Raw genomic sequence first — 18,081 nt, 5'->3', positions numbered from 1 at the left:
GAAGGGGACCTTGGGGTAGGTGGGGATTATTTTTTTATTTTTTTATTTTTAATAATTTTATAATCAGCTTTTTATTTTTATTTTTTTTTAATAATATTATAAATTTTCATTTGTAAAAATTTTATAATTTCTTTTTAATAATCAGTTATTTATTTTTATTTTTTAAAATAATTTTATAATTATTTTTTAATAATTTGGATTCCTCAATGCCATTTTTATTTTCATTTTTAAAATTTTTATAATTTTATTTTTATTTTAAAATAAATTTATAATTTTTTTTAATAACCAGTTTTTTATTTTTATTTTTTAAATAAATTTATAATTATTTTTTAATAATTTGGATCCTCAATGCCATTTTTTATTTTCATTTTTATAAAATTTTATAAAAAAAATTTTAATAATCAGATTTTTATTTTTTAAATAATTTTATAAATCTTTATTAATAATTTGGATTCAATGCCATTTTTATTTTTATTTTTTTAAAATTTTATAATTTATTTTTAATAATCATTTTTTTATTTTTATTTTTTAAATAATTTTATAATTATTTTTTAATAATTTAAATTCTCAATGCCATTTTTAAAATTTTTTTATAATTTTATATTTTAAAAAAAAATTTATAATTACTTTTTAATAATTTGTTTTTTTTTTAATTTTATAATTTCTTTTTAATAATCAATTTTTAATAATTATTGGACCCACAATGCCACGTGTCAGCTTTCAATTAGTCCTTTTTGCCACATCATCGCGTGCGTGCAACACACACTTTGAGCTTTTAGTTGATTGGGCAAAAAATGCCCAATTGAAACCAAATTGGGGGGTTTAGGGGTTTAATAGGTACATGCCTTAGTTTAGGGGCCTAAGTGAATTTTAGGGACAAGTTTGAGGGACTATTGATGGGTTTGACCAAAAATTATTATAAAAATATTTGTGAAAAATAGATTAGTGGGCCTCATATAAGACGTCAAGTTAATTTAACATTAAATATTATTAAAATTTTAATACTTATATGACTTTATAATAATTTTGTATACTTAAATGACTCATAATAATTAATTAGGTGTAATATAATAAAATTACATTGAAGTAGATGAAGTTGATACATAAATGATATATAATAATTAATTAGTAATGATACATAATAATTAATTAGTAATGATACTGTAAAATCACATAGTAATGATACTGTAAAATCACAAAGCAAACAGCTCAACGATCACTAAGCAAAACGATGGAAAGCTGCTCACTCCTCTTACCATATAAGAGAACAATTACTGACAATTAAAAGATCATCTCCATTCTCGGTTCAATGAACCGGAAATTGAATAATTGATCAAGATTAGATAGAAGATTTATTTTTTAAGGGTAAAATGAACACTCAACTTTTGACAGATTTGGTGTTTTAACTTTTTACTTTGAGGTTTTCTACTTTAATAATAATATAATTTACGTTATTTTCAAATAATAAATGTTTCTTTATCTATCCTAAATGTATAACCCACTGATAGAATTTTGAGAGAACTAAGTTTAATATTTTTAAAATATTTTAAGTTCTCATAATTATAAATTATAATACTTTTTAAATATATAACAAATTAAAATATTTAAAAAGTATGACCTACCTTTTTTTTTTTAGTTCATTTTAAAAAGTGATTATTTCTTCTTTAGCAACATGTACATTCCAACTTCTCACGTGACATGTTAAAAACTAATATTAAAGAACATTTTGATACATTTGACATAATTTTAATTTACAACTACAAAATTCAAAAATCTTTTTTATTTTCTTAAAACTCTATTAAATTCAAAAATATCCTTTTTTATTTTCTTAAACTCTGTATTAAATTAAAAAAAAATAATTCTTTTATCTTCTTAAATTGTGTCAAATCAAAACATACCATTTTTTTTTTTAAAATGGAGAGACAAGTAAATCTTATGTTCAACTCCCCTTTGCAGGTCATCGCAATGCCAGTACTCATAATGAACTCTAAATAGAAAAAATAACCATCTCCACTCGGAGATACGGTTCCAACTGATCATAAAAATATAAAATTATCATTTGGGGTGGGGGGAGAGGCCAAGAGGCACATCCACACATCAAGATCTGCATTACTTCTCCAACACAAATACATTTTCAAAGACATTACTCTTCTCCATCCACACACATCCTGTATTTGACATGAAAACAATCGCTACATAGAACAGGGCATTATGAATCACTGGTAGTGGCAGGCGCAGTATCTGCTTCAGATGATCTAACTATTGCTTCAATCGTATCCATGTCAATAACATCCTCAACTTCGGCCTCTTCTACCTCAGCCATTACTTCATCTGCATCACCTGCACTGGCTATAGGTTCCACTCCATTGGACACTAAATTACATTGAACTGGGGAATCTTTGGTTTCTCTGTCTGCTACTGTTGCATTTTGTAAGGTAGACAATGCATATGGATCGCTGGAGATGGTCAATGTTGATGTAACTAACAAATTCTGCACAGAGGAAAAGCATGAATTATAATACTCCAGAACTAACACAGAATGAGAAATTACAAAAGAGCATTGGAAGCCCTTTTTTTAAACAGTTAAAAAGTCCCCAACAATTGTCAACTAAGCTCAATTATGTTATCTTGCACTACTAACAACTAAGGAGTTTCCTCCAGAAAGTTGTCATTCAAGATTTGGACGTTAAAAAATGTTGAGAATACATTGATGAGATTTAAGAATGTGAAACTTTATAAGCACTATAAGGCAAAATCCACATCAAAATCAAACCTTTTCTAGAGCCAATGCAAGCTTTGACAGCTTGGAATAAATGTTCCGTGCATCCAACAAAATCTGCTCAATATTACTTGAAAAATTAGAGACAATGAAAAGCCAATACATCAAATGTTTAATAAGGGCCAGAAATCAGACATCAGCATGAAGAGAATCACTGTAGCAGTGAAAAGAACATACAAAATACACAAGAAAGAACTACTCATACTGAACTTACTCCCACTAAGCTGCTATAAGACAACTATACTAAAAGATAAAAGAACACAATTTTTTTCATGAAACAGAGAAACATGGATCTAATTTAAAGGAAAATCAAGTAAAATGATGTCCCAACATATACAACAATTCGAAATTGAGATTAAAAAAGATTGTCACCTCACAAAGTCTTTGCAAAGTAAACGGAGGGCCTTCAGCAAAGCTGTTGAGAGCTGCAAAATCAAGGTAAACAAAGAATAATGTGCAGAAGATCCAAATCAGAGTAGTGAACCACAAAGATAGGAGCTTATCTCAATTGCATCAGGCAAAACATCAAACAAGATGTGAAAATGGTAATATATGTTGAAGTTCGGTTACAAAGTGAGTCCGGAGAAAACATTTAGACTTTAGTTCAACTTCCAGGTTATAAGGCTGATTTGGAATAATAACATTTTATTTGAAAGGTAAATAAAGGAACCTATCAGGAGTTACTTTTCACATGATACAATGTGTTACATTATTTAATTTATCATTTTAGGAGAGTAGTTTTCCAGTCCAAAATAGGCTGAGCCAGACTGGCCTAAATAACCATGATTGAGAGATCAGAAAGCAAGTGGAAACTCTTAAAATTGTGAAGGTGAAGCAGCTGCATTAGGATATGGGAAATGTTCTTGTTTATTCGAAACTATGTGACAAACCATAACCCACACCTAGAACACAGAAAGTGGAATATGCCTAGTTGGAGCTTTTCCTTTGAATACCTCTAAGACACCCACCCTATAAGCAGTCAGACGTTGGAATAGTTCTATTTGGAAGCAAGCACATGTTATGAATATCTACGAAATGGGGGATGGCAAATTTCTCTTTGAATTTGCTTTAGATCCACTGAAGAACAGATTTGAAGGGTGAATGGTGCTGGAAGAATTTCCTTATCAGGTTGCAATGGTGGTCACCTATCCACCATTGATAGGAGTTATCAACCACAGTGAATTACCCAGTTTACTATGGACCAGACTAGTTGGACTACTTCTGCAATTCTGATCTCAAAAGGTCTTCAAAGCTATCGGAGACCACTGTGGGGGTTGGTCGGAGACGGAGGAAGAGATGCAACTTCAGAATCACTTGAAAAGGCCAGAATAAGAATAAGAGGAGAGGAGAGTGACGTTCCAAAAGAAATAAACTTTGAACAGGGAGGGAGCCTCTTCATTATCCAGATCTAGGTGGAAATTCCAGCAACTTTTGCCATCGGAGAAGACAAAGGAGAACAACGGGTGGAAATTCCAGCAACTTTTGCCATCAGAGGATACAAAGGGAGCAAGGTTTAACCCAGCAGGCAGCAGGCGTCAAGATCACTGACAAAAGGTACCTGTGGAGATATGAAGAAAAGAGAGGGATTTCATTGATCACGTGGGCCCTCGGAGACAGCTGTCGGTGATCTAAGTTGCTCGGACTCGGGTGCGGGTATCCGAGATGGGTGCGAATCCGAGAGTCGGATTCGTCGAAATATAAATTTTAAGATTTGGGGGTGCGAATCCGAGTATGGATACGGGTGCGGGGATTCGGCTACAAAAATTAAATATTACAAATATAGAGTTATAAAGATATTCTAAAAATTTTTAGTTAATTTGCTATTTTTAGTTATTTTTGTCTCTGATTTTACTTTTCAATTAGGAATAGTATTTGTATTAAAAACTTTTTCCAACATTATAACTCACGTTTATTTACTAAAAATAAAAAATAAATATAATTAAGAAGTTAAATTTAATATTGTCAAAGTAAAATACACTCACCGACAGACAGTGTTGGCAACAGGTTATTATTAATTAATTATTAATAGTAAAGGAACTAATTATTAATTAAAAATAGTAAAAAGAAAAAGACAAAAGTTTCAAAACACACTTTGACTTGAAAAAAAATAACTGTGTAAACAAGACTGCGCCGATGATAGAATACGACGATGATTTCCGGTACCCTGAGGTGGTACGATGTTTGCACCGATGATTGTCGGCGACGTCGATGATGATTGTCAGCAACGTCGATGATGATTTCCGGCAACGTCGACGATGATTTCCGGCGACGGCACATCGACAACATCGTCTCTATTCTAGAGGTCATTGGTCAGGACTTTTTTAGGTAAGTTGCCAGTTAATTATTCAACGTTTCCAATTAAATTTCTTCTTTATTTCGGTCAATGTCTTCAAATCGGTTGACCGAATCGGAGACGGCGGAAGCACCCGTCCCCGCCTCAGTCTCATGTCGAGACGGGTTCGGCGGCAAAACGGCCGAGTCCGAGCAACATAGTCAGTGATTTCAAACAAGAATTTGGACCTGGAAAATTGTATCAACCAAATAAAATTTAAGTTCTCTTGTCTGGGACAAATTGAGAATGACATAGATAGTTTTAATGAACCACGTGAGGCAGCACATGAAGGAAAGGCCACTAAAACCTATCCCCTTTGATGATTTATCAGCCCCTCACACAGAAATTTTTTTCTCCAACCTAAAAGATACGACAACAAACTTTCTGAAGTGCCTTGCAATCTGGGATCTGCGACCATGAATCAAAAAAAAGTTTGGCTTTTTGTTCCTTCGTCATCCTTTCTGGAACCTGATAAGGAGCTTCAAGTAACAGAAAAAGTGAGGGATGCTGACGATATGCCAATTGTGGAGGATGTGATGGACAAACCAATCCATGCAGAAAAAGATGGCATAAATATGCAACTAATACAAGTCCATGAAGTGGAGCCAGTGGCCATGAAGCCACAGGGAACAAGAAGCTGAAGTCAAGGCCTCCAACTGCCACTTTTGACTGTGTTCCCCAAGTTCTCTTCCTTTCATCAAGCTTTATAAATAAAATTAGTGTTTCTTTCTTGCATCCTACAAAGACAACACCCAGTTGTTGGAGGAGGAAGGACTTAGAAGCAGGGGAAAAGATTCTAGGTGTAAGAAAAGGCAAAAGGGTCAAATTTACCCTCTACTTTCAAAAATTGGTTAAATTTACCCTTTTCCATATTATGTGGTCAGATTTACCCCGCCAACATCAACGTATTCACCTCTACCCCTCATTTTAACGGAAATCTCCAAATCACAGCCGATTGCCCGTTTTTTAAAAATAAAATCTGTTACCCTGTTCTAACCCACCCTCCCTACCCGTAATTGTATTGGAAGAAATGAGAATCATATTAATCGCCCTATCACTAATTACACCAGGCTTGAGCTTGAGGATATATTTCCAACTTGGCTACACAAAGGAACAATTCGATGATATTAGCTGAGTACATTCATCTTTCTTTGTCTTATCTTCGTTGATTTTCTAGCAAAATCAACTTACTTTTGGGGGTTGGCGTGATCAATTATCTAGTTTTCAGACTGATACCAAATGGGGCGGGCTGAAATCCGGTCAAGCAATGGCACAACCAACGCCGATCTTTGCCAAAATAGAAGATGGAACTGAAACACAGACCAAAACTGCAGCAACAAAGAAAGTTAATAAGAAGGAGAAGGCGCCTAAAAGTAAGAGTCCTGTTGAAGCTTAGAACTTTGGGAGAAAATTCAGTAAATAGTAGTGATGGAGAAAAGAAGTGAAACCTAGCCCCGACTGAATTGGAACTTCGGAGAATAGCCTGGGAGGGGCAGACCTCTCTTCTCTCTCAAATTCTGTAGAATCCTCTTAGTGTCAACTGTGGAGAAGCGCATATAAGGGATATTTGTTTGGGTCGGTGTTATGACGGGTCGGGGGGTTTAGAACAGGGTAACAGGTTTTATTTTAAAAAAGGGGCAAGTGGCTGTGATTCAGGGATTTCCGTTAAAATGAGGGGTAGAGGTGAATACTTTGATGTTGCCGGGGGTAAATATGACCCCATAATATGGAAAAGGGTAAATTTAAACAATTTTTGAAAGTAGAGGGGTAAATTTGACTCTTTTCCCATAAAAAATTAAGGGTGACAAGAAAGTTTCAAAACTAAGAAAAAGTGACACAAGTTTACTTTAAAGTCAAAATTTTCTTCTCAAAATACTCACAATCAGCAAAGCAGTTGGTAAAAATAAGAACAACAAAGAGGAGAATAAGAAAAAGTAATAAAAATGATGAATATGACGGTGATCAGCGGCGAAGAAGGAGGAGGAGGGCAGAGAGAAAGAAAGCTTAAGAGAGAAGAGAAAGTAAAAGAAAGGAAAGTGAGGGAAAAATTAAATTTTGAAATTTAAAAGGAGGGAAGACTTTTTTAAAAAATTTCAAAATTTTAATCTGCAACCTAAAGTACTTAAATGGTACCTTTGGCTCATTTCTCTCGAGATTCTATGTCTGACTTACCAATGAAAGTCAAAATTTTAAGGGCACTTAAAAGGATGAAAAACTATTCCTACGAAGGCTTGACATCATTCAAATGAATCATGAGCTGATAATTCATTACCAAGAGGAAATGAATGATCACTTTAAAAAGAGCATCATCTTTCCCAGCAAATTCTTGAATAGTTAATTCATACAATGGCTCATCATTAATAACATGGTTCAACGACTGGGTCACATTTCCTGTTTCGACAAAGTTGACAACTTGAAAACCAAGTGGCTTTGAGCCTGTCTGGCAGGATAATTTTGAAGGTATGGATTTAGACAACATGTTTGGATTTATTGAGGCAGGATAATTATGAAGGTATGAATTTAGACAACATGTTTGGAATTATTGAGGCATATATTGTCACCCCGTCAGAAGGCTGTAGCTGGTACCACTATAACGCCCACTTAAAGTAACCCCCTTCAAGAGCGGACAGGTCTATTATTGGACCATTTGCGCTGCCTTTTTTTATATATGTATATAGTTGTTAGGGAAGGTCTATTTGGTCTTTCTTTAAAATTGTGCATCACTCCGGTGAAGCGAGCTTCACTTCACGCTTTAAGCGAAGCAAAGCCTTTTACCTTTTTTTCGCTTCACGCTCCCCTGAACACTGATTACAGGATAGGCCAGAACCGCTTGAAATCCAACTTTTCTAACTTAATACTTTATAAGTCTTCAAGCTCATATACAGATCAACTAAGTATGAATCCCCAAGCCCGGGATTTAAATTCAGAAGATCTCTTAATGACTGGGAGATTGAAAGTTTAACTAATATGCTTCAACTCTTGAGCTCTTTTTGTGGATACTAGCAATCCTATTTAGAAAATTAGAACGAATTGTCTAAATCCCTTCTTTTCTTTGTGTATATAAAGCGAGCATGCGGCGGGGGGGTGCATTAGTTGAACTAGTAGATTTAATAGGAATCTGTAAGTTTTTTGTTATGTCCAGGACCCCTCTTATACTTTTGTATGTAAAGATCACACGTCAGCTCCTTTGTAGCTGAGTTTTACTGTTAATAGTTAATAAAAGTGGTTACCTTTATCCAAAAATAATACAAGTAGTAATAAGACTGCCATTAAGCAAATATTGAAAACGGAGAGTTGTCTTGTCAAAAATGTCAAAAAAATATTGAAAATGGAGATAAAAAGATATTCTGGACAAAATTTTGACCATCAGTACGCATATGTAGTACCAATATGCAAATGCATTTGTTTGACCATTTCATAGCAACCTAACCAAGAAGAGGATTATTTACTCCTACTCCACTTCTTCTTTTTCCTCCATTCAACCTTTTTTCTTCACACCACATTTCCTCCACATTTCCTAAGAGAACGCATCTAAAACAGCAACATTGAACATGCCAACAAGTAGTGAAACCCCAAAGCTAAACACCAAAAAAATCTAAAATCCTAACACATATTATATAGCTGCCCTACAAAAAACAGAACAATCAATTTCAGGAGAGCCTTATACTTTTATGGCATGTGAATGTTTTTGCCTCATGTAAGCACACAAAAAAGAACAATACAGGAAGGTATTGTAGGAATATGAAACATTATGTATCACATTCTATTATTTTGGATAATATAACACTGTTGTCCCAGTAACATTGACTTTTCCACTGGGTACCTGTCACCTTCCACCAACACAGGTGTTGGGTCTCTACCTACAAGGCTTAAGTGTCTCCTTCAACAACAACAACAACAAAAAACCCAGTGTATTCCCACCTAGTGGGGTCTGGGGGGGTAAAATGTACGCAGTCCATACCTCTACCTCTGATGAAGTAGAAAGGCTGTTTCCGAAAGACCCCCGGCTCAAGGCACGAGATACCACACAAACACATAGTAAAGCACAGAAGCAGATTACATAACATAAATACGGCACCCATAAGTATTATAAAACAGAGGAAAGCAGAGGAAAGCACACAGATTCGTAATAAAACATGTCTCCTTATAGAATTTAATTTTTATTAGCAGATTTTCTTACAGAATTGTTACAGTCAAATAATGCTAATTGCCCCTCATGTCAAAGGAGAACGACAGTAATAGGTAAGGCAAATGACTGTGGGAATACCATCATCCAACCTTTTCGCCAACTCGGGAAAGCTCACCCCTAAACAAGATTGTTGCTGTTCGATAGTCATTTTTGCCTCGGGATAATCTGACAGGACCTTCAATAAAGAATATACAAGTGGTTAAAAGTAAATATACACTATGCAGAAATATTAAAACAGCATAAATTGGAAAACCACTCTAAAGAAGTTTTCATATGCTGACAAATTGGCATACCTCCCCATACCTGCTTAAGATGGATTGAAAGCATGCCCTTGAGCTTGTCCCAGTCATGCCTGAGCCAAACATTCCCAAGATAAATTGTTCATGACATGGAACTTCCAAAACCATAATGCAGTAAACAACAATACAACCGAGAAAAATCTTTTTCTTTCTTTTCTTTTTTTCTTTTGGATCAAAATACAACTCTTTTCTTCTTCTTCTTTTTCCCCAACGAGATTATTGTGAAGAATTTAAGATTCTCTATATTTGCTTCCCTAGCTAAAAACAAGAAAAGAGAGTCTCACATGGAACAGATTTTCACACACTTCAATAAGTTCAAAATTTGTAGATAAAGAAATAGAATTCAAAATTAAATCTACAAATTAAACTTGCACTTCTGACCTATGGATAGTTGGTCTTAAACTAGGCTGAGAAAAGAAACCTTTAAAGATGCTCCTCGAAAGCGGGGGAGGGGGATGACAGGAAGAACAAAGCCGCAAACAAATCATCATTAAGTGGGCCCAAATAAGTTGATAGTAGTGAAGACTGAACAAACAAATTTGCACCCGTTTGGCTATAGATATTGCAAGCACTTTCTGGGAATTTTTTTGGCAAAAATCCCAAAATCTACCAAAAGAAAAAAAAGGCCAAACACATTGCCCACTCCCTAAAGTTGGCATCAACTTTCACTTAGGCACCTCAACTACACATTGTTCATTTTAAACACCTCATGTGGGCTTCCGCTGTGTCGTTTTGGCAAACTTAAGGGTAGTTTTGATATGATAGTTTTTAGAACTTATGGGTATAAATCGTGTTTCATGTTTTTCTTAGAAAGTGAATATATTTTCAAAAACTATGGCCAAACACATGTTGAAACTTTAATCCGAACTTCACCCAAATATGGTTTCCCAAAAATATTGGGAATCTATGGCCAAATGCTAGCTTAATCACACTCCTTGAATGGTGAACTGCACATGACAAGTGGAGTGGTCAATAACATTTGTCATGCCCCGTGGCCGTTTCCTGGTAAATGTTCCATTTGATTACAAAGTTGGATGGGCCAAAAAGATTTCAAGCTTAAGAAACATAATTTTGACAACAACAGTAGATCAACTAGAATATACTACCAAAAAAGTTGCAAAATATTTCCATATATATATATATATATTGGTATCTTGGGTTACTATAATCCAAGCACCTACAGGGATACAACAATAATGTCATTAAGCCTTCCAATTGAGCACTATAATGGAGCAAATAGCAGCTGATAAACATAAGAGCCTTACCAGGCCAAGCTGACCAAGACTAGATTTTTGGATGTTGCAAGCGCAGTGACTTGTTATGTTAGTAACTAACGCTTGAAGTAGAGGGTTCTGCTCATATTTATGGATTAGATTCAGGTGAGCACATCCAAGTTATAAGAGTAGTTTGGTTAGACCAAACTCAAAACTTAACTAGTCTCTGCTCTTTGAAGTACTCAAACACAATAAACAGCTTAATAACTTTCAACCAACTTGTACAAAATTTATAATTTCTTTTGATAGCTAAAAGAAGTGTCTTATCAAACCAACTATAGACTCCAGTATAACGTTTTTAGGCTTAGGTTAAAGAATCTGACCTTCTTCCTAAAAAACGTCTGATGTTCAAGTGACCTATACGGTTATATTTCTAAGTATGTTCTAATCCAACTTTATTGAGTTAGTAAAACAAGGCAGGCAAAGTTGCAAAGTAGTACAAGATAATGTCAGTTTTAGGAAAAAACTTGAATGGGAAAGTATAAGAAAGGAATACAACAATACTCATAGATGAAATACAAATATCAATCTAATAGCAGAAGTATTACTACATTCTTTTATCTCCAAGATATACAAGCTAAACTTGGAGCAACGTTGTCTCTGCCATGGAAGCAGTCATTTATGGGGATGTTTTGTGCACCCAACTGTCCTTTTTAAAATTCTAGCTAAAGTTGCAGTGAGCTTGTTTGTGCTGCCTGATCAACACTAATCATGTTCATCCATTTCAGATGCAGGTAAAAGATTTAGATAGATAGAAGAACAACCATTTACACGGGAGTGAAAAAGCGGACTAACTCAGACTGCAAATTTAAAGGGGAAAGAAATTGTCATAGCATACCAATACTTGCCACTAGCTGCCATTACTTCAATTACACTCTTAATCTCCTTTTCAGATTCCATGCCTGTAGAGAGCCAGAATATGATATGGAAGTTAAAAAATGATAAATAAAGCAGCGTTCCAACAAATTACTTATAACCATCAATTGAATACCTGATTGAGGAGGATCCATATATATATATACACACACACTCCAACAAGAGGGACAAAAGGAAGATTAAACCCTAATTCATCTGGTATTCAATTTGTTGTACTTTACTATTATAGTTATACCCGTGTTAGAGTTTAGGTGGGTCGGGTATGGGTCAAACCAATATGTGTGGTTTCGGTAATGGCTCTAACTTGCCCCAACTCACACATTATTAGTACCGGGCCAAGACACATACGACTATGAGAACACATAGGGCTCGTTTGGTGTGAGGAATGAGGGGTAAATAGTTTTCGGATAAAATTTATGAAGTATACTTAATATTGAAACTCACCATTTATATCATAGTAATGAAATAAGTTATTATCCCATACGTATGGTGGGATAACTAATCTCAGGATTAATTATTCTGAGATAATTTTTTCCCAACCAAGCGATCCTATAGAGGTAACTTTGGCAATAAGTATCCATTACGAATCATTTTATGTATAAAGTATCATACTCTCTAAATAAAATGCAGGATTATTTTATCCTATGTTTGGTTTGAGGTATTAGTTAGTCTCAGATTATTTATTCTACCATTTATGAGTTCGTTTGGATGAACTTATTTTAAGTGTTTTTAAGTCAAAATTGACTTTTAAGTACTTTTGAAGTGTTTGAGTATATTTAAAAAATGCTTATAAGAATTTAGTTATAAGGTAAAATACTAAAAATAAGCCTAAAGTTTTAAGTTAGAAATCTTAACTTATGGCTTAAAATGCTAAGAATAAGTCAAAAACTATAAGTTAGAATTTCTAACTTATAATTTATGACTTATAAGTCAAAAGCCAAAAACTAATTTAAACAGACATTTATATATTAGTGATGGAATAAGTTATCCATATACATGATGAGATAACTTGTTCTCAACCAAATGATTCCATAGTAAATAATGTCATTTATATTTGAAATTTTTCTAAATTTATGAGTAACATTTAGGGCCCGTTTGGACATGGAAATTTTTCCCTTTTTTTCGAAAAAAAATTTCGGAGTTGGAAATTGTGATGTTTGGCCATGAAAATTCGAAAAATAATTTCGAAAATTTTTTCTGAAAAGGAAAAACAGGTTTTTGTTGTTTTCACAAATTTTCAACTCCAATTCCAACTTTTATTATTATTACATATAACCCAAATCTTTTAAATTTTTACATAAAACTCTCCTTATAACATTACTTTTTCAATATTACGTATATAGCAGTTTTAAAGAATAAGATAATTATAATTTAAAACTTACTGCTATCCTAATTAATATATATCTCTTTTTCTCTCTCATCATTATTTCTATCCCTTATTTAAGACATTATTTTACTGCTAATTTATATTTATACCCATAAATATATAAAGTATTATATTTATTTATACCCATAAATATATAAAATATTATATTTATAATAGAAATATATACAAAGTATGCTATATATAAAGTTTATACCATTTATATACCATATACACACATATATAAATATACAAAGTATTAAGAAACATACTAAGCATATTTATAATATAAATATACAAAATATGTTATATATGAAGTTTATACCATATATATACCATATACACACATATATAAAAATACAAAGTATAAAGAAACATACTAAGCATATTTATATATTTATGGTATATGATATAATATACCATAAATATACAAAGCATGTTTTACATAGAAATAATTTATTCACACATAGTAAAATCTTTCATGTATAAGAAAATTAAAGAAATAAATTAGCGGCAACCTAAAATTTAATAACAACTCATCATTTCCTATTTTTTAGGAACGGAAAATGAAGGAAATAAATTAAATAAATTCCTAAAAAAATAAATTTGTTTGAAAGATAATATTTGTTACCTAAAAAAAGGAAGCAGTGATCTGTTAATATAACATCCATATTTAAAATTTTCAAATATGAGAAACAGTTATTAATGTAAATATTATATATGTCATAATTGAAATTCATTAAATATGACCATGTATATGTAATTATTTTTTATAATAGTGGCTAATTGTGTTCTTTTTCCATTAGTAGGTAAATTTTAATTGAGTGATTTTGATAGTTTGTAAAAGTTAGGGCATAAAATCATATTTAAAAAAGTTTTTTCAACAGTCAATTTTTTTTTCAAAAAAGACATGGTTAAGCACCACTCCAACTCCAATTTCAACTCCAACTTTGAAAATTTTTATTTTTCATGGCCAAACAGCTACTTAATCTCTCTTCCTTTATTTTCAATCTACTCACACCTATCTTTCTTATGCCTTTCCTCTTCTTTTCTCTCTTCTTTTATTCTCTCTCTAATCAACATATCTTTCTTTTTCTTTTCTATTCTATTCCTCTCACATTTCCTTTTATCCAATACTCTCCAACCTTAACTTTTTTTATTTTTCTTAGGCAAAATGACCTTCTGGAATCCTGTACTATGTCGGTTTTGTAAGTTGGATACTTCTACTTACATGTTTGTCATCTGAACCTTTGAACCCATTAAAAAACAATATTTTGCATCCTTTGACCGTTGACCTTACCTATGTGGCATTGAAATGGTGACTAGTACAAAGAGAGTGTAGCCACTCGTCTGGGGGTACGAGTGGGGGTCAATTTTTGGCTAATTTTACATTAAAATAATTAAAAATAAAAATAAAAATAATATTAAAATTTAAAAAAAAAATTAAAAGGGTTCTTTTGTTCCCTCCATTTTTCAATTTAAAAATATTTTTACAAATTTAAAAATAATTTAAATTATTTTAAAAAATTTAAAAATATTTTAAAAATATTTTTTAAAATTTAAAAATAATTTAAAAATATTTTAATTTTTTTTTAAAAAATAAAAATATTTTTTTCCCTCCCCCCCCCCCAGCCCCCTCCAGCCCCTCACCCCCACCTCAGCCCTGTCCCCACCCCCCACACCTCACCATCCCCATCTAGTCCCTTCTCACCCCCCGCCCTCACACCCCTCCCAGCCCCGTCCCCACCCTACTCCCAGCCCCTTCCAGCCCCCACACCCCATCGCAACACTCTTCCAGCCCCCCATCACCTTCACTTTTTATTTTTTATTTTAATTTTCCCTCAATTCAATTCTTTTCATTTTTTTTAATAAAACTTTAAATTTGATTTTTTTTTTGGATTAAAATTTAAATTTGAATTGAAAGTGAGTGATAGTGAATATTGAAAAAAATTAGTGAATTTCGCTTGAAAAAAATTAAAATTTTTGTGAATTTTTTAAAGATATTCAAATTTAAAAAACGAAAATTTATTCTGTTTGTATATATGAATTTATAGTTAAAAATTTAAATTAGTTGGAGAAGAATTTAATTATTTGAAATGAATTTGATGTTTAATTTGTGAGCAAAAAATAAAAATATGATTATTCAAATTTTTCTACAATTATAGATTTTCTTATTTAATTAAATTAATTTTAATATTTAATTTGTTATTTAGCATTTTTAAAAATGACTTGAAATTTAATGTAATGCTTTTTTTTATTTTTTTTTATTTTTTAAATGACGTGACAGACGAGGCAGACGTGTCAGCTGACGTGGGGAGAGTGTGTTACACTCACCAAAAAAGGATTTAAAATGTTGCTTTTTAGTGGGTTCCAGGGTCCAGATGACAAACATGTAAGTAGAAGTATCCAACTTATAAAACCGACATAATACAAGGATGCAGAAGGTCATTTTGGCTTTTTCTTAAGAAATCTCTTTCATTAGATGTACAAGATTCTCTTTTTCTTAAGAAATCTCTTTCATTAGATGTACAAGATTCTCTCTTATAAGAGAAATCAAATCGCTCCAAAAAAAATGAATATTCAACAACATGTTTTTCATCCAAAACACATATTAAGACAATGAAAATAGAGAAATTAAAGATATATAACAGAAAAGAAGTGTAGATGGAAAAACAAAAGAATCTTTTTGTTGGTAAAATTTGGTGTTCAATATTATGATTCTTTGTCAACTATGATGTTAAAAGCTTCATGTACCACTAGTTGTTGGGTTCGAAATCTAGAGGGCGTCATATAGAGACTTAAAGTTTACAAACCATAGAGATGATAAATTGACAAAGAAAAACATACTAAAATATACTCATTGATAGGATTCAGCCAATAGGCCTACATATTAAAAAACTAAATAAAAAAACATAAAAATTAATTAAGAGAAAATCACTCCATAAATAAAATTCTTAAATGACTACATTGTGAATATTATTGTGTTGTTGTATGAGAAGGAGAGTTTTCTATTTATAGAGTTTCAAAAACATTTCCTCTAAGAAAGAGGTTAATTAAATAGAAAAAAGTTTTATATTTTTCTTTTAGAAAAATTAAAAGTAATTATGATATTATTTTTATTTTTTTTTAAAGAAAAGTAAAACTTAAATCTGCTAAGAAAATCAAGGCAAAAATCCTAACACTAGTCACACATAATCTAAATGCAATTGTATAAAACGATAGATTCAAAGAAGTAAAGGAATCAAATAAACATTCCCAAAAATTGAAACATAGTTCTGTGGTTTTTCTTTTTCCCAGTGACACATAATCTAAATGCAATTATATAAAATGATAGATTCAAAGAAGTAAAGGAATCAAATAAACATTCCCAAAAATTGAAACATAGTTCTGTGGTTTTTCTTTTTCCCATAAACGTATAAGTTTTCTTATTAAAAATGAAAAAGATCCTAAAATATCCTTCAACTATGTGAAATGGTGTAAAAATGTCCTTCGTCTATCTATTGGGCCTGAAATGCTCTTTTCATCTACTTATTGAGATTATTTTGCCATTTTATTTAACAGATCAATTTAACCCCACTTCATTAATGACATTTTTTTTATTGACCAACTAATAATTAATTTTTTCTAAAAAATTTCAACCCACTCAAACCTAATACCCAATCTACTAATAACCCGCCCCACCCACACCTAATAACCTTAAAAAACCAAGTCAATAATCAGTCACACTCTTTTCTTCTATGTCTTTTCTCAATAATTAGTCAATTTTTCTGCTTATTGTAAAATTCTTGAAAATCTTAGACCGCAGGATTAATTTTACCCATTTTCAAGTAAGATTTTCTTTTTTTTTTCTTTTTAGTATTTTCATTAAGATTTTTTTTTTTTTGTAATATTATCGCGATTTTATGTATATTGATATTGATATTTCTATGTTGTTTCATGTATCATATATTTGTTGTAGTCACTTTTTAAAGTAGCATGACTTTTATACTTTCATTTACTTGTCTCAAATTAAGGGTTTTTATAATGTTCTCTCAAATGAAAGACTTATTTTTTAGCATTTATTTCGTGTATTTTTTTTTATCTTTCATAATTTTATGGGTGATTGTTAGGTATGTCATAGTTTGATGTATTTATAATTGTTAGGTATGTGATATTTTTTTTAATCAAAAAGTGATCTTTTTATATTTATTTTTAGTGTTTCATTCTCGATGTGGTCCCTATCTCTTTATCCTTTATCATTGGCTTGACATAAAATATTGCAAGATTTCCTATTTTTTTTGTTAGTCAGTTTCTTGTTTTATATTTGTCATGCGACCCCTTCAAAAAATGATTGAAAAGATTGATGTGGTCTTTAACTATGGAGGAAAGTGGGTCCTTACTCCTCAACTCACCTACTTCAAAAAACTGCTGGGATTCAATAATTTTTTTCTTGTTGGAATTCATTGTGAATATTTATTCAATTATTGTGAATATATTTTAGGTACATGCTAGATATTTTTTTTCTGTTTTTAGATGTACACAATATTTTTTTTCCTTTTATTACGTAGGGTTATTGTATTAGGTTGTCTATAAATAGGGTTATTTTGTACAAAGGACTCATCAAGTAATATGAAGAAAAATTTCATACTTTGCTTTATTTATTTTGGCATGATATCAAGAGCAGGTTCTTTAATTCCAGTCCTTAATATCTTACTTATTTTTTATCATTTTTTTAAGATGACTGATGTTATATCACCCTCAAAATCACCTTGTACTGTTAACACTTCACAATCAATGTACTGGACTCTTCACGTGCTTTCTACATTCACCCTTCTGATCATCCAGGTATGAACCTAGTTTCCACCATCTTTGATGAGAGAAACTATGGTGGATGAAGAAGGGCAATTATTATAGCTCTCTCAGCAAAGAACAAGCTAGGATTCGTTGATGGATCCCTAGCTTGTCCTAATGCTGATACAGGACTTCAAGG

General features: G+C 32.0%; 1 protein-coding gene across 2 annotated transcripts; it reads right to left on the bottom strand.

Annotated features, from left to right (window-relative positions):
• Positions 1-1,994: 1,994 nt before the first annotated feature.
• LOC107863629 (serine/threonine-protein phosphatase 4 regulatory subunit 2) lies at positions 1,995-12,075 on the bottom strand. Of its 2 annotated transcripts, none has more exons than XM_016709647.2 (7): positions 11,865-12,075; positions 11,712-11,775; positions 9,604-9,652; positions 9,379-9,475; positions 3,152-3,204; positions 2,774-2,836; positions 1,995-2,491 (listed from the first exon to the last, which is right to left on the bottom strand). In XM_016709647.2, the coding sequence occupies exons 1-7, from the start codon at positions 11,881-11,883 to the stop codon at positions 2,210-2,212; spliced, it is 627 nt and encodes a 208-aa protein (XP_016565133.1). In that variant the 5' UTR covers positions 11,884-12,075; the 3' UTR covers positions 1,995-2,209. The 2 variants fall into 2 exon arrangements, with proteins under 2 accessions (XP_016565133.1, XP_016565134.1); XM_016709648.2 differs by having other exon boundaries at positions 9,594-9,652; positions 11,865-12,042.
• Positions 12,076-18,081: the final 6,006 nt, after the last annotated feature.

This window comes from Capsicum annuum, chromosome 3 (assembly GCF_002878395.1).
Source record: "Capsicum annuum cultivar UCD-10X-F1 chromosome 3, UCD10Xv1.1, whole genome shotgun sequence".
Lineage (NCBI taxonomy): Eukaryota > Viridiplantae > Streptophyta > Magnoliopsida > Solanales > Solanaceae > Capsicum > Capsicum annuum.
The sequence above is the reverse complement of the archived record's forward strand: the minus strand, read 5'-3'. Positions and strand labels throughout refer to the sequence as shown.